At 37.1% G+C, this 25,108-nt stretch overlaps 1 protein-coding gene across 1 annotated transcript in view; it reads left to right on the top strand.

Annotated features, from left to right (window-relative positions):
* Positions 1–25,108, top strand: part of JMY (junction mediating and regulatory protein, p53 cofactor) — a 66,539-nt gene that overhangs the window by 2,047 nt on the left and 39,384 nt on the right. Inside the window, exons 2-3 of the mRNA XM_005427274.3 lie at positions 7–448; positions 18,062–18,235. Of these exons, the coding sequence (XP_005427331.2) occupies positions 7–448; positions 18,062–18,235 (616 nt within the window). The remainder of the gene's footprint in view (positions 1–6; positions 449–18,061; positions 18,236–25,108) is intronic.

The following is a 25,108-nucleotide window of genomic DNA, read 5'->3' as shown; positions in this document are numbered from 1 at the left end:
GGGAAGGGGGGCCGTGCCCGCCGCGCTGTCGCTGCCGCCCTCGCCGCCTCGGGCGAGCGAGTTGAGCGCTCCCGACGCGGAGCCGGCGGGGGAGGAGTGCAGCTGGGCCGGCCTGTTCTCCTTCCAAGACTTGCGGGCCGTGCACCAGCAGCTGTGCTCGGTGAACTCGGAGCTGGAGCCCTACCTGCCTGCCTTCCCCGAGGAGCCCTCGGGCATGTGGACGGTGCTTTTCGGAGCACCGGAACTATCCGAGCAGGAGATGGACGCTCTCTGCTACAAGCTGCAAGTTTACTTGGTTCACAGCTTGGATACCTGTGGCTGGAAGATCCTTTCGCAGGTTCTCTTCACCGAGACCGACGACCCCGAAGAGTATTACGAGAGTCTGAGTGAGCTGCGACAGAAGGGGTACGAGGAGGTGCTCCAGAGGGCCCGTAGGCGCATTCAGGAGGTGAGGCTACTGCGTGGTCCAGATGCTCCCACTTTAGTGTCGCATTTAGTTTATCTGTGCCATCTTTTTTAGTAGTTTTTGTTCTTGTTGTCCTATTCCTTAGTGAGAAAAATGGGGCTTAACCTTTCCAACGTCCCTAGGGTCAGGTTTTAAGGAGGTGCAGATTTCCCTGCTCATCGGAGTGTGTGTGGCTCAGTACTTTTTTCTGTGCAATCAAATGTAGATGTTCGTAAATAAATATCCGATGGATTTGGCAAGGTCTTGCTCCCATATCTTTGTTCTTGCGTTGCCTTGCACCAGGATGTGTTTGGGACTGAATTTTTTTCTGTTAAATGAGAGCAGCAACATGTGGTGTTTATTTTGATAGTACATTTTAGGCATTTAAGACCAGAAAATTCCAGGTTCATACAGTGGTGCTGAATCTGGTATTTATATAGCAAGATTATGTTCTCCAGTGGAGTAAGGAGTAAGTACAACTTCTGTTCAGCTGAGAAGTTCCTAGAGTTGGAATTTAAAGAAAAAAGCAAGCTGTTTGGTCCTAGTGGGTATTTGCTGTGTTGGTGTTGATATTGTCTGTCAAGACTTGGGTGTCTTTCTTAAACCATATACTGTTCTAGGCAGAGTAGTTGAGGATGCCCATCTAACTAACTTCTAGCATCAGTGTATGAGAATTTTTACTTTATCAGTCTTCATGGACTGTGTTGTATGAGGACCCAGATTTCACAGGTATAAAATGAGAATTTTACACTCGTTTTTGTGCGTTCTGTGGCCTTGGTCCAGAACATACCCGGATCTATCAAGGTGTGACTATGAGTATGAGTCAGGTTACACTGTGTTTTATTTTTACCAACATCTTCTTAATTCTGTTGTGGATATAGGTCTAGTTTGGCTGCTTCAGCCACCTACGTATATCCTGCCAGTATTCTTTTGCAAAATGTGTAGTGGTGATTATTTTTTCCTTGATGGAGTGTGAGTATATCCTCTTGCTCTCTGATGGCATAGTTTTGAGTCCATAGAATTCATGCCAAGCTTTTCCTTTGTGACTGGAGTTACAGAGTATGAGAAAATTGTAGTATCCATGATGTAATCATGGTAAGAACATCCAAGTATAGCATTGCCAGGTAGTTTAGTTCCAAACTGTTGTTAGGGTATATAATTTTGATTTTTTTCATGTCTATTTAAAGGAGTGAATCTTGCTATATGGTGTACAGATGGTAATTTTTTGATAAAATTCAGCATAGAAAAATCAGTTTGATAAAATTTAGCAGTGGTTTTAGTCCACAGACTATGAAAACATCGTCTTTCACTGTTTTTTTAAACTGCATGAATGCTTGGGAGTGTATGCTTAAATTAGATTTAGTCTTCAATTCAGCAGTTTTTATAAGGAGCTGTGCAGGATAAGAGAAGTTCATGTTAAACACGTGGAATTTGGAAGCTGGATACCTAACTCGAGGGATGTGGTGTTTTTGAGGAAATACTAGTTAAGAATTACTGAGCAAGAGCTACTTGTTTCTTGGGGAATCTCAATTTCTATTTTGCCAGTACTAGTGGCAAAAATAAATTGGTTCTCTAAGCTACATAATTTTGTTATGCATTAATGTTCTGAACTTGGTGCAGGTAAAAAGGCAGAGCCTTTGTATGTGTTTGACTACTGTACAATCCTCCTTTCCCATGATAACCAGTCTGGTAGTGTACCTAAAGTCAATGCAGCTGTACTTCTGTCAGTTGTGTAAGTCGATCCTTCTTTAATTAAGGGTAGTTCATGTTTAAGAAAAGAAACCAGTGGAGTTTACTTGGTCTACAGGACATATCTTTCTTTAAGCAAATACTGATGCTCTTTGTCATTGCAATTCTAAGCAAATGAAGCAGTGGATGGTGGGCACTGCTTGGTATTTCTGAAGTAAAGATTTTTGTACTTTAAAGAAAAAACACGCATTCAGTAGGTTATCTTGCATTTTACTCTTCCATCTGTGCTGGAATTGTGTCAGCTGATAGCAGGAGTGTTGGATCCAAGGAATTTTAAACAATTTTTCAAATTCTTACAAGAATTTTTTGGGAAAAGAGGAAGTGATTGAGAAGCATTGGTAACCAGAATGGTATCTAGGAGGAAATGTGAAAGGTCTTCATTAATGTAAAATTGTGCAACTCCCAAGACCTTGACTTAGCATCTTAAAACGTGCCTCTGTAGTTTATAGTTATTTAATATATCTCTTATATTTTCTAGGACAAATTCCTTTGTGCAGTTAGACTAGTACTTGAGAAATGCTTGCAGTTTTTCTTGATTTGTATTCTTAAGTGGGCAACCAAACCTCATGTTTATTGTTGTAGCATCCTCTGCTTGGACAGTCATTGCTCTCCATAAATAACACACAAGTCAGTTTATTTTCACAGCAGTTAGTAATCGTTGCTTTTTGTAATAGTAATTTTTATCTCAGTCTAAATTTTAGGCCTTTAATAAACCATAAGAATGTTGCAAGTAGAAACAGATCCAAGATGAGTAAGTACAATAGTTGTAGAGGAATTGTGTGACCTGGGATTAATTTCTTCTGCCTGATTTGCAGTTTTGAAATAACACTTCTTTTATTTTTTTTCAAGTAAAACTATTTATTTTGAAATAGTTGAGGAATTTATTTAAAGTAAAAACTTGTTCATTAAGTTTATACCTGTTGAAAAAACCTTCAAGTACTCAGTTAAAAGATAAAAAGATATTATTCCAACAGAGAGTATACCATTGAATCCTTTTTTGGGATTCCAGCTTCCTGGACAGTATTTCCAAAATATTATACTTTGTGTCAAGAAGGCAGAAAAAGTTTGTTGCTGTACTCTTGGTCCTGCCAGTTGCCTGTTTTTGTTCTTCCTACATAGAGAAGAGTTTTTCTAGGTTAAGTGTAGATGTTTGTAAATTTCTGTGAGTTTAGTAATATCAGTAATGGTGCTGTATCTCTTTGTCCATTCTGTGTTTTCAAAAGGCTGAAGGTAGTCATGTTTTCCTGAATAAAAAAATGGTGTTAGTGTAAACTGTGATCAGGAGGGATGGGTGGCTTAGTCATGCCCCAAACACATTTCATTGTGTGCTCTTGCATAACAAGTTGACTATTTGGGAAATCTATCTGTATGTTACATGTCTACTTCACCATCTTTGAAATATCAGCTTCTGGGAATGTTCTGTTCCATACAGCTCTTAGTAGACCAAAATTTGGTCTAGGGCCCTGGTTGGGTGAAATCTGTTGGATGATAGTCTACAGGATCTTGAGTGCCCGGTATAAAACTAGTCAGAAGCTTGCTTTGGTTTTCTTTTTGCTTTATAAAATCAATGAATTCCAGTGTTTGCAGGTAGACAAAGACTCTTTTGTATCCCCACACTGTGTGTCTTCTTTTAATTTTTTTTTAATGTGAAAGTTCAAACACTTGTAAGTGCCTGATTAAATTCTGAAGTAATTCTGAAAGCATCTTCTCTTCAGTGGCTGATTTTAGACTGCCATGAAAGTGACGACCGCTGCTATTTATAATCTCCATCTCCTGTATAGTGATGTATTTGCTAAGCATGAGAATAATTTTGCTTGGTTTAATTTTCTTTTGATTCAAAGAACTAGAAAGGCTAAGGAAAAATTAATCTATTTTGTTACAGTAACAACTTGTATGAGAAGAAAATGTATCATTTTTTGATGGAAAGCTATATGGTCACTTTATTTCCTTCATAATCATATTATTTTTTAAATTACTTTTGCATGTTTAGTAAGCAGGTTTTTTTGTTCTGAGTGAATGAAGTATGCTTGTGAAATTAGAGGAAGTGGCAAGGAATCGGTTCAGTTATATATAATGGAATTTTTCATTTGTTACTTTTCAACACATATTTCTTCCATATTGTCACTCATTTCTGTTTATATCAAGAAAGGTATATATTATCCAATAACTTTTTGTTCTGTTGAAGCTGTTCTAATATTTTAGTAATCAATAATATTGGTTGTCTCAGTAACTAGAAGAATTTTGTTACATTGTTTTTGGCTGTATGCCTTCAGTTCTAAAATAAATGTTTATGTGGTAGGTAGTGGGGCACTGTAACAAAAGTGGAAGTTTTCCAAAAGTGAGATGACTGATTGCTGTTCAGTGATCTGCATCTAGACGCAATAAGATTTAAAGAGAGTTTCAACATCAGAATCAAAAGTAATGCAAAAGTAAATATAAAGCATGACAAAAAAGTATTCCATGTTCCAGTAACATGGAAAAAATGTTAGCAACAGTAGTGTTTCCATCAAAACCAATGTAACATCTTTTTATGCAAGAAGAAAGAATAACTTAATATTGTATATGAACTGCAGTAGTTAGGTTTAGAAGATACATAAGGTGTTTCAGGAGGGAACAGAACACTTGTTTGAATTTAACATTGGGAGCACAGAAGATTAAAGTAAGATACTGGGGATTTTTTTTCCTATAGATATGAGGAAAGCAGAGTTAAGGCTAATGCTGGACATTTGGGAAGTCCAAGCTAGTTTTGTTGGAATGCTTTTCTCTGTGTTTGTTATTTGTACAGTTAACGCTTGTTTCCACTAACACTGTTTGGATTATAAATCCATTGTAAATAAGCTGTTTAAGTGCTGAACTAGTACTGTAAATTAGTACTGACCAAAATATGTCAGCAGCTGTAGGGTAAGCTCTGTGGAACTGGCAGGTAGCCTCCAAGCTCTTTGGAGACACCTACATGATATTAATACTCTAGCTGGTATTGGGCGCTTGCTAGAGCAAGTTGACAATGACTACTGCAGCTGTACCTGAAAGTCAGAATGGTTAAAACAATGTACATTTATTCAAAACATGGGAAAGTTATATGTACACAAAGAAAAAGGCATTGACTTAAAAAAATTAGATCATTCTTGACAGAATTTAAATCTTAGATGAAAAGTTGAGGTGCATTCTGTACAATATAGCGGTATTAGTAACCCTGGTCTTAATTTTTAGACCTGAAGACAGCAGTTTGCAAGTCTAGTAATTAATTTCCTTATCCAAATACCTGGAAGAGAAAAAAAGAAAAAAAAAAAAAAAAGAAATGCAGTATATGGTCTTTTTAACTGCCTAAAGTGGGATTGGGGAACCATTTATGTCTGTTACTTGGGGGAGTACTCTGATGCTGAGACCATTTAATTTGATATTCCCCTGGTTTCCATAGATATAAATTTTCCTCTGTTTTTTGTTTAAAATTGTTGGTACTTATTTGTAGCATTTTCCTATGACAGAATATTTTGAAGAGGTGCAAACAACCTATGTAATATATGTTCTGTACTCCATTGTGCTACTCAGGATTCACAACTTCCTTAATTTCTTAGACCTTAGAGATGATATTGGGTTGTACTTTCTTCGTGCTTACCTTTGTCTTGTGTATTTTTTCTCATTTTTTCCTAGCATTATTTTCTTCATCTTCAATTGAATGCCCACCCTTTAAGTAAATGCTGTTTAAAACTGCTTTCTTAAGCCAGTAACATTTTTTTTTCTCTCCTTTTCTGGCTGGCGTAGTATTTTTACCCAGGCAGGTGTTGAAAACTGTCATAGTCTAATCTTTTTATGTTTCTGTAACATGACAAGACACTGTTTACAAATAGTCAGAGACGGTTGTGCTTTACATGTGTAAATATTGCTACCACAAACCTAAAGAAGTCTTTGAGAAGCAGAGATTTTTGGAAGTTACTGCATCTTTGGGTTTGAGACTGTGCTTTTACATTTATTTTTTAATATTATTAGAAACATAGCATTGCAATGCACCAGGATATTGCTGTTACTGGAGAGGACTTCTACAGAATTTGGTGCTCAGTCCAGCTAAAGATATGTCTGCCAAACTATTTTTGCAAGCAATGCAAACCTAGTCATTAGAAATAGGGTAGAGAGAGAAGGAAGTAGGACAGGAGGAGATGGAAAATTATGTTCTAAGGGTACAGAGCATCAGTGAGTTAGTCAATATATATATGTATATATGAGAAGACAGCTTCCCTGGCAAGCCAGGCTTTGGACATGATCATCCGCAGCCATTCATTGTAGATGTAAATAGAACATGGGTGATACAGCCTCGCGACTCCACTCACCAGTTACAAAACCTTGGGCAGATACTGCTTTCAATTTAAAACCTTTCAGTGGTAAGACCCTGTGTCTGGGTTTCTTTTCTATCTATTCTTTTCCAGATGTGGTATTTTTGTAGGAATATCAGATGTATGTCTGTGAGGTTTTTTGATTACTAATGACAAACAATACCCATTCAGAGAAATTTGAACACTTGATGAACTTTTTTTGTTAAGGATTTGCTTCTGGAAAGGTCTTAGAAAACATTTCCAGTCATTCAGCAAACACTGAAATTTTTTTAAAGGACCTCGAGTACTTCTGATTTCTTAATTAAATACTTGTGTTGTTTTATGTGTTTATATACTGTTACAATACTTTCCAAAATGTATGTGTGTCAATTGGTTCTGACCTTCTTTTGGAAAAATGCTGTGATATTAGTGTGAGGGAACTGGATGGATTTGGGTTTTTTTTCTCTGAAAAATGTAATTTAAATAATCAATTAGCATTTGTTTGTGGTAACTTGCAGACGATTTATGTGGGTCATCTGAAATCAATAGTAGCACAACTTTTCACATAACAGTACTATATCATGTCTTGTTTGAGCTACTTTAGGGAAAGGGTGTTGTAAAAGATTTTCAATAACTTAGAATCATAGATTATTATGTTAGAAGGAACCTTAGTGTGTTTTCTAGTTTGATCCTATGCTTAAAATAGAACTAGTTTTGATTAGGGCTTGCTTTTCTTTTAAAGGAAACCTGAACTTTAAAAAACATTGTGTTTTATATCTGTTGAAAGGAAATATTAAAAAATGAAGAAGAAAAAGAAGAAATGAAAAAGATCTGAATGTATTAATTAAGTTGTGAAACTTTTGAGGGGGAAAATCTGTAGATTAGTTCTAAAAGCTTTTAAGTTTGTAATTTTTCTACAGCGTAAATAGCCCTGTGACTTCAGGTCCCAAATTATTTAGCCTTCAGTAATGTGTTACTTGTTCATTATCATGTGTCAAAATTTTAAATTGTAGCATTTTGTCACTTCAGAGTAGTATAATTCAGAAAAAAATTCATATATGGGAGAAGGGTAAAAAATCCCAAACTACTTGCAATATTGGAGGTCTTCTGGTGGAGTTGAATGAGTAGGCAAATGGTATGTATAGTTTCAAATGTGTTTTATCATGCTGCTTTATCACACATGGATTTTATTTCCCTTAAACATTTAAACTGAGTATCCTTTCCAATTAATTTCTCCCTAAGAGCAGGAATAAAACCAACTCAAACAATTAGCACCACAGAATACAAGTCTGTGTTCCCCTGGTGCTAATAGAAATTGCTTTTGCCTGAAATACTGTTCTGGTATGAAAGTGATTTAGTAGCTTGTAATTTACTGTATTTGCTGTTAAGGTAGGAGGAAAAATATGCATGATATGGGATCTAAGGGTTTTCTCCATATCTTATTTAGCCTTTTGTTCTTAATAGTGGACTGTAAACACGTTCTTTCTACTGGGCTTTTTTTTTTGGATGTATTCAATTTTTAAATAAAATCCCTATTATTTCAGCTTGGAAGCTTCAAAAATTGCATTTAGGGATGTGAAATGCTGTTTCCTTAGGCCTGCCTTTCCATGATTGCACTGTACTATAAGGTGCCATAGAGGCTGAACTCTACCAGCATTGAAAGAATTCACAGAGGGCTATTTGAGTTACCTCTCATCTGTCACCCGGGCTTAAAGGTGCTTCATCATCTGTGTTGTTGAAGGGAGCTGAAGAACTGGATCATCAGCTTGCTAGCGTTGACAGGGTGGGATGCTATCGCTTTCTGTCCTCCCCCACGTCAGCTTTTTGTTCCTTCCTGTTCTGCTTCTCTGTCCTTTCAGTGTGCTGATTCAACTCAATAAACCTCAGTAAATGACTCATAGAGAGACCACAAAGTAGTTTTTTTGCCAGACACTGAGTTAGTTTGTTGAAGGATCTGAGAAGTACTAAAGCCAGTGAAGTGGAGAAGCAGGCACCTGAGAGCAGAAGGAGCATGGAACTGGAGTAGACTGGGAAGAAGAGAGGCAAGAGGGGATGGGAAGAGGAATCTTCTCTCAATGGAAACAAGCTATTGGGTCAGCTTTAAAAAGTAAATTCACCCTCGCAAGTACTTAGAATCTGGTATTGTAAATCTTTTCGTGCTTTGAATTAGATTTTTAAAAGTCTAACAGACTTGTCAGACATTTGAGAATTATTCACTACCATGCCAAATGCCTTGTAAAACTGCTAAGAGTACTAATTCAGTGCTGCTGATCTAATTCCCATGAGCTGACTTCACAGTGAAATTGATTGAACCTCTTTTTTTTCTTCCCATCAAATGTTCTTCTTTGTTTTCATGAAAGAACATTTGCTCTTTACTGCAGGTGAGTATTTGACTAGGCCTGTGTCCTGACATGGCAAATATTATGTGAAAGGTTTTAGGACTAGCACTATAATACCTGCTAACTGTGTATTTGTTCTATGCAAATATTAGTTTGTTTAGATAATTGTCGCTTTCAATGCTCTTGAGTATATTGTCCTGACTAACAGCATAGTTCAGAAGGATAGAAGAAGACAATCTGTGGACCAGAAGTTAAAGTATTTTATGGCACAGCCTGAACACTTATGTAATGTATGTTCTCAGTCTTCTGACCTGCATAAAAAAATTACTTAGAACTCATTAGGATATGTGTAAAGTAAGTTCTTTGCCAAGCCTTCAGGGTGAGGTGTTGCCTAGAAGTCTTTTTGTTCAGAGTTACCATGTTCCATCCAACCAGTGATTCATTAGTGACTTAATCTTTTAATTATTTTGCCCCTTTTCAAAGGAAAGGAGTCCCAAAATACCATAATAACTCTGAAATACAGATCTATTTCATTCATGAAATTATGTTACAATGTAAATGCCTATTTCGGTGTACTAACAGGAAAAGGAAAACCTACCACTCCTGTACCATGACTGCTCCCGTGCAGTTAGCCCTTCTTTGCTATGATTTCTGTAGCTCATCTATGGCTATCTGAGTAATATACTGAATTCAAACTAATACCTCATAGTTATAGACACTCATTTGACATGGCAGTCTGACTAAGGAGTTGTACAGCCACATCACACGGTAAGGTAAGGTGACCAGACTAGACCAGCTTAAAAAAGCACCCCATGTGGTGTTACATGTTTGTCTTGCTTAAAGAGAAAGAGATACATAGTTTTTAGTTGTTGACATTTCCCTTTTGAGCTTTCAGAAGAGATCCAGTTTGCCATACATTGTTGTCAGAGCTGAGAGCTTTGTGCCTGAGCCTTGTGATTTTCCAACAAGTTATATATGTACATACAGTTCTGCTGAGATTTCTATTTCGAATTCCATGTGGGAGGAGAGAAGTTGCATTGTTCAGTAATGATGCGTACATGGAAGTAATGTTTTGGCTCACTTGGCTGCATTAAAATATTGCTTCAGTTTTTCTTACTCAGTTCAGTTCTTTTCTTTATCTGTGGAGTTGTATTACAGGTAGTATGTTGAAATGAGGTGCATTTTGGTAGGCAGTGTAAAAGAACTAGACAAAGGTAATTGTTACTGTCCAGGAGCTGCAACCTCTGTATAAGTGAGAGTCACTGATAGGAGTGAAAAGTGGCCAAGCAATCTGTGCTGGTCATAAACTCCTGGGGTGTGCTCTTGCAGTGGGTAGATATTGTGCATCAGGTGGCCACCAGAGCCACTCTATGACTCCCCCTCCTCAGCTGGGTAGGGCGAGAATATGATGTGGCTCATGGGTTGAGATAAGGATAAGAAGAAATCACTCACCAATTACTGTCACAAGCAAAACAGAGTCAGCTTGGGGAAATTAATTGAATCTACTGCCGATAGATCAAAGTTTGATAGTGAAAAATAAAACCAAATCATAAAGCATCTTCACACCACCCCTCCCTGCACCTTGGGCTCAACTTCCCTACTGATTTCTCTACCTCCTCTCCTTGGATATCATAGGAGGGTAGGGAAGGAGGGTTGTGGTCAGTTCATCATGTGTTTTCTTTACCACTCCTTCCTCTTCATGTTTTTTCCCTGCTCTAACATACGGACCCACCCACAATAGACAGACCACCATGAATTTCTGGCAGTGTAAGTGCATTTCATTGGGTGAAGTCCTTGGGGAACCAAGTGCTCCAGTTCTGTCCTCCATGAGATCAAAGGGGTCCTGTCAGAAAACTTCTCCAGCGTGGGCTCCCTTGTCCATGTGGCCAGATGTTGCCAGGAGCCTGTGCTAGCATGGGCTCTCTTTGAAATTACTTCAGGGGTCATCCATCTGCTCCAGTGTGGGGGGTCTTCCACAGGCTGCAGGGATATCTCTTCACAGGTGCGTGGAGAACCTCCCCCAGATTCTTCTTCACTGACCTTAGTAAGTGCAAAGTTGTTCCTCTCACTTGTTCTTGCTCCTCTCTTAGGCTGCAGTTGTGCCAGCACTCGATTTGGCCTTGGCCATTGGTGGGTCCATCTTGGAGCTCACTGGGTTTAGCTCTGTTGGACATGGGGGATGTTTGTGGCATCTTCTCACAGATGCCACGTCTTTAGTCCCCCAGTACAAAACCTTTTCCACCCACCTGGAACCCCTCTACACACATACTGAGGTCCTAGGCCTACTGTGTACATGTAAAGGACTGTTTTTAAGTAGTGTTTAAAGGGGAATGATGTGGTTCATTTTGTATTAGTAGCTCTTAACAGGCCTAGATGACACATCTTAAGAAAGTATTCTTAATTTCTTGTGTTTTAAACACCCCGTGTTTTGCTTTCCAATATCTTTGTTGGGTTTTCTTGTTTGCTGTTCCATTTTTTGAATACATGTGGACTTCGAACTTGTTTGCTATATGTGTTTTATCTGTGCTTTTACTTTAATTAGTTGAATTAGCTCAGCTCTTCTTTAAACAGCCATTTTAAAAACTACCCAAATCCAGACAATAACCTTGGCAGTGCATTAGCATACACTTCAATTCCCTGTCTTCAGAAGCCTCTTTGAAAAAAAATGGACAATTTTTGTGCACTCAGTAGGCAGTCAGTTGCTGTGTTGTTTCCAAATAAGTTACTATGGAATTCACTTGTTTTTATCTTTTTTAAATCTTAGAAGGTTAGACAGATGTAGTGCTGGATCCAGCACTTCCCATGCTAGTCAGTATTAACTAATTTATTTATGAAATCCTCCCTCTCTATCTAGATTTTGTGTTCTCTTAGATGATTTCTGCCCTAGCAGTAAAATGTACTTTAGATCTGTGTGGGAGAGTCTGGCTTTGGTCTGTTACTGCTACAGTAATGCAACTGATCTGTTTTTACCACAAAGGTAAGGATTATTGATGGCAATGCAATCATGCAAACAGCTGGATACCCTGGCAAGTCTTAATCTCTTAACTGTGATGGGTGACATTTAAGTACAGGACCACATGTTTCTAAGAGTGAGAAAAGCAGTTTGCCTGTGGTGAAGATTTCATGTAATTGAGACTTCTGCTTATTGTCAGGACATGTAGGAGTATATTTGCTTTTAACAACAATTTCTTTTGTTTGGTTAAAGAGAAACAGTTCTAAGCATGTGCTATGCAAAAAAAAAAAAAGTTGCCTTCTAAGTTCAGTTGCTAGAATTTTGCATACAGATTTTACATATTCTCTAGCTTTACTTCTTTATAACTCATTGTCTGAACGTCGTTGCGGACTATTGCCAGTGCATCATCAGGAGGCTTGAGTATTTTACTCCTAGGAATGCTGTTCTCTGGAAAAAGGATGGAGTATCTAAACCTACTCTTATCTGCAGTACTTTACTTCTCTCTGACACCAGCTGTCTGTGGTTCTGCCTGTGAAACTGAATATGCTTCAATTTGAATCTTTAGAACTCTTCTTGGAAATGACAGGTAATACTGTCAGGCTTCTGACAGCCTAAATTCATAGAAAAATAGGGTGTTCTGTAGTTATTTCTGAAGTATGAAGGAATTTCAGATGATACTGAAAAAATATCTTTATGATTGATTTTGTCTAAAAATGATTATGTGTCATATTGCAATGTTTTTATAAAATACACCAAAAAAAATGGGAGTAACAGGGAAAATTTTGGGAGTATTAGCAAAGGAAATGTAAGACTTGACTCTTCTGTGATTAAATTAAACTTTGGATTATGCACCCAGCTGAGGTCAACCTGCACATAATTACACTGTCTGTTGTAATACTTTTAAAGCTTTTTGAACAAAATAAAAAAATTACAGAAAAAAATCTTTGTTATATAGTTCAAATATATGTGGTGTTAAATTAAAAAAAAAGTGTTTCCTGCTGGTTAGAGTGTATCTGCATAATAGTTGCCTAAAATATATGGATTCATTTAGTTGTGAACAATGTAACATCTGTGAAACATGATTCTTAAAATAAATGCAGCATTCAATGGGTATAGAGCTAGTCAGTCTGTACAGGATGTTACTCTACTCTCCTCCACCCACTTCTTTAAATAATGTAATTAAAAAATTGTGAAAGTCAAAAATTCATACTGAGACTGTTGAAGTAAATGAGCAGTAACACTGAATGTCTGTGCTGAGAACTAGTCTTCACTGGGGCATAAAACATGCCACAAAAATTGTTAGTGTGTTTTATACCAACACCTTGAAAACTGCCTGGCTTTCATATTCTGGGTTGGTCTAGACACTTGGCTAGGTACTCATTTAGTTCTGCCTGTGTGAAAATGAGAGCATACAGAATCAAACTATCTGTGGGTCTATGGAGGGTGTAGTTTTCATTATGACATTAATTCTGTGCTAGTCCCAGCATCCCAGGTATCTAGTTGTCTGAATAGTATCTGGATAGCAGCCAGCTAAAACAAAGGCTTTAGCTTGCTTTGATCTGGAGCAGGAAAGCTCCATGAGACTGCGTTATAATGGGCGGTGCTCTGTGCAGCCAGTTTTACACCGTTTCCTGTGTCAGTGCCCCTTCCATTACTGGTGGCAGTGAAGCACCTGGACTCTTCATCAGGGTTAAAAGCCTCCATATAGAAGTAGAATCAAAGCTATTGGTCTTCTGTTCATACCACCCCAGACTGTTGAAGCACTCCACTTCCAAAATGTGAGAGAGAATAGTTCTGTATTCCTTTAAACCACTTGTATGGAATCATTTAAGTCAGAGAAGACCTTTAAAATCATCAGGTGTAGCACTGCCAAGCCCACCACTAAACTGTGCCCCTAAGCACTACATGTGTGCATCTTTTAAATACCCCCAGGACTGATGTGCGGCTGCTCGTAAAAGGACAGCCCGGCAGCTCCCACAGCAGGGCGGGAGAGAAAAGGTGAGCAGCCGGAGAGGCGTGAGGCAGGCAGTCTTCTGCAGCGGGGGAGGGTTTATTGGAAGGGAGGACAGGTGCGAGCGGGAGAGGGTGGGCAGAAAACGGCCCAATTTCCCGCCCCTCGGCTGGGGCAGTTATAGGAACCCCGAGGGAGGGGAAAAAATCACACACAACCAATGACAAGGAACATTACACTGAAAGACAAACCCGGCTGACAAATCATAATACAACTTGGGAGCGGCTCCCCACCCTGACCCAATCACCCTCTGTCCCTGGGAGAACTTTCTAGGGATGGGGAAGGGGCAGAGAGTGATGGGCAGGGGGGTTGCCAGGGGAACAGGGGAGGAGAAGACTTCATTATAATATAATTAGGGAGGGGGCACTTAGATAGACATAAAAATTGAAACAAAAAGGCGGGAATTGCCATGGCAATATATGATTGACAGTTATCTGTCAAGGGTAGAAGGGGGAGGGAGCCCTGAAAACTGAGCCTGAAAACGCCATTTTAAACCTTAATAAAATAACTAGCTTTACACAAAACTGAGTAAAATTCACACAAACAAAGCCCGCGCACGCACCGCAACACTGATGACTGAGCCACTTCGCTGCACAGCCTGCTTCAGTGCTTGACAGTTCTTTCTGTGAAAAAATTCTTCTACTGTCCAATCTAAACCTGGCACAATTTGAGGTTGTTTCCTCTTGTCCTGTCACTTGTTGCTTGGAAGAGATGGATCCCCACACAGCTAAAAAAAAAATCAGTTAAAAAAACCAGTCACCAGTAAGACAAGCTCTACATTTGCATTAGGCAAGATTAGGGAAGAGGTTTGGCAATGGTGTTTCCAAGTGCTGTATAGCTATACCATCTTTTTTCTCTTTTTTTAATAAACTTAGAGTTGCCTTTTATAGTTAGTTCGTACAGTTCAGATGACTTTCCCTAGAAGCTGATCTACTCTTCTTGGGGAAGATTGGATATTTGCTTAAATACACCTCTTCAAGTGGGTTTTAAGTAAGCTACTGTACCTTTTTGAGAAGTGCTGTATCTAGAAATCCCATTTAGGTTTTTGTAGGTCTTTCCCTCCCTCTCTCTTCTCTTGGGGAAGCACACATTGCAATAGGGCAGTATAGTTTTTCTGCTTCCTGGTTCCTTGGCAGCTGGTAGGGCGAGCAGCTATTTTTAACCAGAAGGAGTTCGATATTTTGATTTATTTAGATTAATCTTGTAAAACTTATTCTCTGGATAATTCCCCAGTTCCATGAAAGGCACCTTAGTGCTTTTCTTGTAATGAGGGTTCCAAAGCTGAACACACTATTCAAGCTTTATGTCCAAGGTGCGTGTTTCTCATGAAAATAGGGTGTGAATAGATGGATGGGTGTAATGAGGCTGTATGTAACAAGTACTCTCAGGCTGATAACTTTCCTATCTGTTTTGAAGAATTGAAGAATACCCCTATTGAATAGCTCATTGATCTTTGCATTAAACCAAATAAGATTATACTCTTTGCAAAGTTTCTAAGTAATTTTTCTTACATCTTGTTTTGGAACTGCTGAATAGATGAAATTTTGTTACCATTTTCATTCAGAAAGCCCTCATTAGTAATAGGATTCTGCTTGCATCCTTGCCTTAGGGATGAAGAATGGAAGCTTACCTTGTGTTAATAGTTAAAGAGTAAATATATGTATAATTCTATATTAATTGGTTATGAATAACCTGCCCTTACTTCTGTGTTTGGTTTTTTTAACTGAAGGTTTGGTATTTTTGAAGGAGTTGAGAATTAGGATTTGATTTATGTTTTGGGTAACCCCAGCAGCAGACTAACACAGGCAAGACCATGAAGTTACGGCCATTTACTTACCATTTGTATGCACAGGAATGTATTGATAATTCATTATTTTATCCCTGCTGTTTTCAGTGATAGACATGATTTTTTCAGAACAGCCAACTAGTTATAAGTAGCTACTTGTTTTTAGTGTCCTTAAAATATCTTTGTACTATTCTGATAGTCATAAAATTGGATTGGTCATCCATTTCTTGGCACTTTCACTCCAGCTTAGGCAAAGTTGTGCCTATCTACCAAAATATCAGAACTATTAAATAGGACTTAAGAGTGGTCTGTGAATGAAAAGGAAAAAGCCCCTCCATTGTGTTGTTCTGTCCCTGGTATAAACGTACCTAAGATTCCCCTTTAAATGATTACATTTTCTTGAATTGTCATTTTTTGTTGCCCTCTAGAATTTGTATCCTAGTGGAGTAGTAGTGTTTCACAGTGAAACAGAGGTATAAATTTATTTAATAGTAAGATACTACTAGCCTAAGCAACTAAAAGGAAACTGTAATGTACTGAGAGAGTTTCTCCTTTGTGCAATGGGTGGCTTGAGAAGAAAGATTTAGTAGCTTGATGGAAGTCTAATTATAGCTTTGGGACTGCAGAGGGATTTCTGATTGTGCTTGGGGAAAGTAGGAGAAAGCTGGTATATGGCAACTCCACTTTTAGGCGCTAGTCAAATGGAAGTGGAGCTGAGGAAGATGGTGCATTCTTAGATTAGATGGTTGAAACAAATAGTGAGTTGGAATAGTGTGAGATTCATAGGGGCTTAAGGCATGAATCCAAGAGTATCTGGGTTTCTGTAGTTTCAGGTTATGTTATGTGTGTGTAAGACTGAAAGTTAATAAAATGTTAGTCTTACAGACTACAAGCCCAAGACTTTTTCTCAGTGAGAACTCAAATGCTACAGAACGCTGTGTGCTACTGGAAGAGCAGAAGAGCATAGGCAATGACTTTGTGATAGGAACAATGGTCTGTGTGAAATTCTTTAGGTAACAAAGCAGCTTGCATTGTGCTGAAGTTTCCTCCTTGTGAGGATTTTCACATGTGTTTTACATCCTCTCTCCCAGACCTTTCTTCTCTGCTAAACCTTAATAAGTGAAAGCTTTTCCTGTCTTCTCATGGAATCTGACTGTTACTTTAATGGTGAACATATAAATAAAGGCGCTACAAGCATTTCTGCATTCTGCTCTGCACCCTCTCTCTAACCTTCTTTAGTGCTTCAAAGGTGGAGCTACAGAGATCTTCTAAAACAAACTTTCCATTATGAAGAAAGACATTTTTCATACCCATTCCGGTAACTGAAACACAGTTACTATAGAGAGAGATGTCATGGATGGCTTAGCATCCAACTTCAGTGAACAGATAGAAGATAGGATGTATTTACACCACAGTGTTGCTAATCTTTAAGTTTAAATAAACTTGGACTGTGAGTATATGCTTTTGAGATGATGATACTATAAAGGGCAAGAGACTTTGACTTAGAAAATTATATAAGAGGGAAATTAATTTTGGATAATCTTGTCTTTATAAATACATTAAGTACTCCACATGTCTGTATGAGATTAGTTTTTATTAAACAAGTAAATATTGTTTATTAGACATGGTGAAGGATTTCCGGCACTATGTGAAGTCTGCTCAGGCAAATGTCCAAATGCCCAAATGTAGATGCAAAATGAGCATATACAATAAAAAAAATCATTCATCGTAGCTAGTTTGTACAAGTGAATTTTCTGCTTCATAAGAACTAAAAGATAGAACAGAAAGACTTTGATGTTGTATTTTTTATATGAATTAAAGTTGTTTTCTATTAACATCTAAGTATTTTTTAAAGATTAGAATGCTTAGGTAATTCCCGTTGTAAAAATAAAATGAATGTTTTGTGATTGAACTTTCTAGGAAGTTTCGTTTCATATGGGTTACTCTCTGTCTGGGGGCACACTGATGTAGTGGGGGCTGTGTGTATCCAAAGAACAGACTGACAAAAAACTGCAAAACCCAAACACCAAAAATTCTCAAAAATTTAAAAAGTTGAAAATGCAGCTTCTCTTTTTGTCTCCTTGTCTATCACTCAGTTTTTCCCTGCTCTGTTACCCAAAAGTGGGAAGTGTCTGAAGTAGCATACCTGATCACTACATTATAAATTGTTGTGCTAAGTTGCTTTTTCTGTTTTCTTTGTACTCACGTTCTTTACCTTCCAGAAATCTTTGGAAATCAAAAAATCAGTCTGAATGTTGCTCAGTTAAGGTTATCAGAGATGTGCTCATATTTAACTGGCTGAATTGAACATGTGTTTTGGGGACTAAGATTGTTTTATTTATTTGTCTGGTGATTTTGTGGGAAGGGGAAGATAATACAAGAGGATAGGCAAAAAAAAAGTTTTTTAAATTGCTTTCACTTTTATCAGGAATGTTCCAATATTTTTGTTAAAACTTGTACTTTTTCTGCAGCTTCTGGAAAAACATAAGAATACAGAAAGTATGGTAGAGCTCCTTGAACTATACCAAATGGAAGATGAAGCCTACAGTAACCTTGCAGAAGCCACCACAGAGCTCTACCAGTACTTACTGCAACCATTCCGAGATATGAGGGAGCTTGCGATGCTTAGAAGACAGCAGATAAAGGTAGGGTAAAGGCAACTGAGATACTTATTATTTGGGAAGTTCTGCTTTTTAGTTCCTGTTTACTAGTTCTGTTATGCAGTATATGAAGTGATATTTTTCCACTAGATGCTGACCCTGTTTTTCTGGGCTCTTCACTAAGAAGAGTGTTTTTGATGAGTGAGAACGTCTGACATATGTGGCTAAACACCACCTGTTTATCTTGCTGTCTTACCCTTCAAATGCGTGGCTGAATTAAATAGGTCAAACTTAAAATCTTATGGTTGGGAATATTGAGTAATATATAAAATACAAAGAGATGTGCAGTATTTATACTATTGTTAATTCTAGAAGATTATCTCAGGAAACTAAAATGAAAAGTAATTTTCTGTGTAATCTGGTGAACTGTGAAAAGTCAGTAGCTTTTTTTCTGATGTTGCAAAAGACTTAAACTCACGGAACATAAATTAAAATACATAATTTGTTGTAACACACAGACAGTATATTTTCCTAAGAGCTAAAAAAGCCATCTGAAGAATACTGCATTTTGGTAAATTTGTTCCGGAATGAGTATGTTTATTATATTTGAAAGTAATTCTAATCTGGAATGCTTAGTCAGAACTAACAAATGTTATCTTTATAGCATCTTGGATGTACTTTTGATAAAACTATTTGTTCCTGTGCAGATGATTAAGACTACAGCCTTCTGATTCTAAGCTAAAATTTTATTTCATTTAATCTATATGGTAAATGTCATTTTATCTCAGCTTGATACCTTGTTCAGTTAGCCAACAATTTTTTTACTGTTTTCAGCTTAAAAATAGCGTTCATCTCTGGTTTTGAGAAAGAATGAGGGAGGCAAAAGGATTTATGATGTACTAGTTTTATTTTGACATATTGTTGTGAGCCTAAAATAATTTTTCAGAAAAATCAGTAACTCATATTATAATGTGATGATGTTTTAACTAAAAGTGCTTTTTCTTCTCTTGAATGATGTTGCTGCACTGAGAATTGGCATGAATATTTTTTTTCAGACGTATGATACAGTTGAAGCCTATAAACACTTCATTTATTAATATGCTTTCTTCAAAGCATGGTGAAATAATTCCCATTTTATTGGAATTTGTGGTAGAGAAAAATATTATTTGTTTGTTCTTTTGTCAAATAAGAAAAGTAAATACTAAAATGAGTAGATATACATATTAAGAGTTATGTTGTGTTTTGCTCTGTTTTGATTTTTTTAATCTCGAATTCTGGTTTTAAAATGCATCATTTAATATTCTTCCTTAAATATTAATGTTGATAAGCTTCAGAGATGTGTTCTGTGGTTGATTATTTTAGTAATACATAATTTCTTCTAAGGTACATTGTGTTCTCTTCCTAACTTGGCAATTTGTGAGTTAAAAAACTTGGTTGTCTGTATAATGCTGTAGAGAAAGATGCCATCTCTTGTTTTTCTTTTCATCATTTGATAGAAAGCAGTACTTGTATCTATGATGACAAAACATATATTATACTGGGTAGCTAGGGTTGAAGAAATGTTTTATAAATAGAACTTGTGCATGAAATGGTTTGTATTAACTTGCTGCATATGTTTTTCTGGCAGGCTTTAATGTTTCAGACCTTTTCTGTATTAGGTATCTGTTTCTGATTTGTGGGGAAGTTGTTTTCGTTTGGTTTGGTTTTTGGGGTTTTTTTAAGAATTTGGAAGGTTTTAAGTTTTTTAATGAGCTTAATTTTGTCAGTTTTCACAGTGAGTTTAGAAGGAAGTTAATTACATCACCCATAATCTTTGGGAAGAGTGTTTTCTGATTTTGGAGCAGGACATAAAAATTGGAATACATGTCATATGGTGTTAAATTTCTGCTGTTCCTGTGAAATTTTAAGGAAGAGACAAGCCTATAGGAGGCAAGGGAAAAACAAAAACAAAGTTTTGTCTTCAGTGGAAGCTTACTGGAGAGGGACATCTGTATTGTACCCAGATTCCTTCTTTGGGGGAAAAAACCCACCAAACAAAAAACCAAACCAAACAACAAACAAAACAACTCAGAATGAAAGTTCATAACAAGGTTAGAAACCATGTGGAAGCTTGGAAATGTAGATTACTGCTGCCCATTATAGACATGATAGAATCTTGTTGCATTTTATATTTTGATCGTAGGCTAATTTTTCAGGTGTATTTTGCTTCATTTAGTGTAAAGGATGGAACATTTAGGTGTGTGAAGAGTCAAAGCTGTGAAGTAATTAAATATTTCTGAATTTGAAAAGCAGGATGAAAAAGGTATAAGATCATGAAAGGAAAAAAGCTGGATTATTATGAAATGAAATGTCACTGTGGAAAAGTAACTTCTAATGGCATTTCTGCTTAGTTACGGGCTAGTCATCTGACCCTAGAACAATGTGTTCAGTAAGTGATATGCTTGTCTTTTTTTGGGCTTCCAGCATCAGAAACCTGGTTTTGTTTATATAAATGCTCTTTATATGTAAGTGCTGCTCAAATCCATGGGGACTTCTCTCCAAGCATGTCAAGATGCTTACCAGATACCATGCATTCTTGCAAAAGCTGAGCATTACAAGCACAGCTGTGTTTTGGACTTAAATCTTTGTATGATATGGGAACAACCTTGCTTGCCCCAAGGCCTTTATGAGGGACACAGAAATAAAAGCCAGCTTGTAATGAATGGTATTATCAAATTGAGAAATGCCTATCAAAGAGGCAAGTCTGAACTAATTTCAAGATTAAAATATAAGATTCACTTACTAGATATACTCAGTGTGTTTAGTGTGACTGTATTTTGTAAGGTAAATATGAAAAGTTGTATTTATAAGCCAACCAAACAGTCCATATGTTCACTGAATGCTGGAGAAGGCATAACAAAGGAATTGAAGACGGTATTACATTTTTTTATATACATAAAAGCTGGGCTGGATTTGTATAGGCATTTTCTGATTTAATTACGGACTGTTGCTGGTTTAGTTGTAATAATATGTAAAGACATTCAAGCAGTGAGTTCTACCATGGTAATTTGACTATATGCATTACTGGCCCTTTTCTTCTGATTTCACCTTTTCTTTCTGATTTTATTGCATATTATATAGGCACCAGGCAAGTGAAGCTTGATACTCAAATGCTGTTACATGTTTTGGGCTCTCTGTATATTCTTCCAAGAACTGGGAAGGCAACTGTGAACATAAAACTACAGGATAAACCATGTTCATAGATTAATCTAGCATTGATGTTGGATTTTAAATGGAATTTAAGATACTCTTTTTGCTAAGAATCAGACTACTTGGCAACTAAGAAAGGGTGTTAAATTTTTGATTCTAAAAATGTTTCACATTTATGCCCACAAATTTTTCCTTAATCAAAATAAATAATTTCCCTGTGAAAAATTGCTTATTTTTTGTGTGTGCAGAACACACATTGCCATAGCAGAAAAGTTGGAGGTAGTAGTCATCAATAGCTGGAAATAAAAATGCTAAGTGTTTCTGAAATTTGGAAAAATCAGAGTAGGTACCTCTGTTCTGGTGCCTTTGATTTCAGAAAGTTAAATCTAAACTTTGTGAGATCCTCCATATATAGTGCTGTGTTCTTCAGAAAGTATGTAAGGGAGCGATGAGTTAGTGGTTGATACTTGGCTGTAGAACTACTGGCCAGGTTACTGTAATCAAGCTTTAAGTCCTGTAAGACTAAGACATGAAGGCTTCTTCGATACAGAATACCGAATCTGGTAAATTAGAAAAGACAAAAAAGTTATTTTAAAAAATTACTTCATGGGCTAAACCTCAAACCCTTTTTGGTCTGTACGTCTGTGTTCACCAGTCTTCATACAGTCAAATAAACTACCTTGCTACATAGAATTTTTATGGCCTTGTAGTTGTGGACAGTACTTCAGTCATGATGAATAGGCACTGGGTTTGTTCAAACGCCAAGTGAAATCAGTGGGAGGCCTTCTCTTTTCATGCTTGAGGTTTTTTTGGATGTCCTTGATATTGGACTAAAGATAAAATGTAACAAATTGCTTCACAACCTACATGTAGATGCCAGCAAAACTTCAAAACATGCATTATGGAAGGTCTGAGTTGAGCTGGTTTTGCTTAACTGGAAACTGATAATATCTCATTATGGGTGAAAGGTTAGAGCCACCATTACATCTCAGCTCATCTCCAGGAAATGAGTGCATTGAAAAATTTTACTGTATGTTAAATATATTAAACATACTCTTAGCTTCATTGCTTATATGTTAATGATTTTTACTTGCATGTTAGTTCACGTGAATGTGAAGAGATTTTAATGACTCCGGATACATTAATATTGAAGTCTATCACTGGAAGCTAGAGATTAGAGCAGCATATATGTTGATGATTCATAACATCCTGCTTTTAAAAATTTTGAAATCTTTTGTTAGTCTGTCTGAAAGTTTGCTTCCCTCTCTAGCTCACTTATGCAGATTCTGATATATTAAAAATACAGTTCTAGCTCAAACTATCTTTGAATTCCTTTGTTTAATATATGGTGGTGAATTGCAGTAGTGAACTTTATAAATAATTTAACTTTGATTTATGCAAAATTGAGTACTTAAAAATAAATTACATTGTATTGAACATGTAAAATTTTGGTTAAAAATTGTTTAATGAAGTATGAAACAAGTTCAAGGGAAAAGAAATTTAGAGATAAGAACAGCTGGCAAAACTGAGAGAATTACTTTTAAAAGTACTTACAGAATATTTTGTTTTAAAAGTCTCTAATCACATAAAGATGTTTTGCAGAAACTGTAAAACATCAAAGGATTTTCAACTTTTTTAAAAATCTATTTGCAGCTGAATGTGTGTCCTCACATCATTAGGAATAATACTTAAATAAACATAGCTTTTGAAAAACCTGTAGACTGGAGAAGAATCTAAGTTTATGCAAAATAGAAACTTCAGGGAAATTACTGCTTGCTTGTTTGAGAATATGCTGCAATGTGGTGAATTATGCTAATTGTCTTTATAGTTTGATTCAAGAGGATTGTATGTCAGTCTCTGTTTACAGTCTGGACTATAAATTTTCTAGACTGTTATATGAACTCAGAACAGAATATTTTGCTGACTTAAAGTCAGGACCTTATGGACTTTCTCAAAAAGAAACATGTTCCAAAGAGGCAATCTGATAGAAAGCAGGCTGGTACCCTAAATCATTTAATGAAACTTAGTTCCCGGTAAGAGATAGCTGACTACAAAACTGTGGTGTGTGTCTTGATTGGTTAAATCTTCTTGTCTGCAAAATGAGTAGAGTACAAGACTGCTCTAGGTATTCAGCTATAAAAGTGGTTAATAAGACTTGTAGAAAAATTTTATTATGTTAGAATGCTGTAAGGTCTATTGTTTAGTTTTTTTAAAAGTCGCAGTACAAAAAGCTGGTTTGGATAATAAAATGGTAGGTGAAATTGCAATAAGTAAAAATTAATGCATACACAGAAGGTTGATGACAACCTCCAAAAACAGATATGCATATTTATGTGCACCTAATTAACTAGCTACTACTCTTGAGGAAAAATGTATAAGATTTATCTTGAGTTTGCTGCCAAATGCAGCAAAATGGTGCTTTTGCCAAGCACCAAATTCTCGGGGTCGGCTGCTTGTTCTCTGCCCCCGAGGTGAGTTGGGTGGTCCAGGGAGCGACCCCAGGCTCTGAAGAATGAGACTGGACTCTTTGTTTTTCGGTCTTCAGGTTGTTTATTAAGTCTTATCTACAAAATTTTCTCCCTGGCAGACAGAGGTCTGACCAGCAAGGCAGCCACGATGCTCTCCGCCCGTCCCCAAGGCTGCGCCGTCTCTTATACCACAAATTACGTATATCATATTTACCTTTACCTTCCAATACCTATCACCCATGTTAGACAGTGCACCTATATTCTAAACCAATCCCCAAGTGCTAACATCACAGCAGAAGATGAAGGCCAAGAAGAAGGAGAAAGGCTGGACACACCCAGTTCCCTCCATCTTGCCTCCTGAACCCCCATACCAAAAAACCCAAAATCTTCTTTTCCAGCCCGTGATAATTTCACTATTATTCTACCTAAACTGTTGTGGCTTGCTGATCTTCATATAAGGTTGGTAATTTGCTCCATGGGTCATAATCAAAACCACAGGTGTCTTGGGCTCTGTGACAGGGTCTCTGAGACCCCTAGCAGGGGTCCTGGTGTCCTGGACAGCCAGAGGTGTGTCCTGGGTCCCGACACCAAATAGAAAACATCATACTTTGGTGTGCATTCATGGTATATTTGCATCTTGAATGTCAGAGTTTTAGTTTCTTTCTCTCAAAAACATACCACAGTATCAGAATAATGACAGTATGGAACGTAAGGGTGTTTTCCTATTAAGCATCGTCAGTGCTAGACCAGAGTAAAAGATTGGATTGCTTTAATTTGGAAAGCATGTGATTTATCAAAGATCAGAAAGATACATAAATCATGAATGTTAAGGGGTAGAAAGTGTAGAAAATAGGGGTACCTCAATGAACCTGTGGTGCTCTAAAACAACCTACAAATAAGGCAGAAACAAACTCTTAGTACACCTTACAAGTTCTGTGGCAATAATTTCCACAGTTGAACTGTGGACACCAAATATATATGTGTTCAAAAGGAGAATCATCAGTGGCTATTAATGATTCAGATTAACCATCAGTTTAGCAGGCATGTAAAAGAATTTGGGAGTTAGCAATGTATCTGTAACTTGTCTTCATTTATTTTTTTCCTCAAGTGCTAGTAATGGAGGAAATAGTGCAGAAAAATGCAGAATCAGTGTATCCATTCAAAAAGGCATCTTGATGGAACTCGGAAAGGCTGGTGAACATGCAGAAGATTCTAAATTATGTGTCCCTGAGGATTAGAGTCAAGGAGGGTGAAACCTAGA

This window comes from Geospiza fortis, unplaced genomic scaffold (genome assembly GCF_000277835.1).
Source record: "Geospiza fortis unplaced genomic scaffold, GeoFor_1.0 scaffold201, whole genome shotgun sequence".
NCBI lineage: Eukaryota > Metazoa > Chordata > Aves > Passeriformes > Thraupidae > Geospiza > Geospiza fortis.
This window is presented reverse-complemented; position numbering and strand designations above follow the sequence as displayed.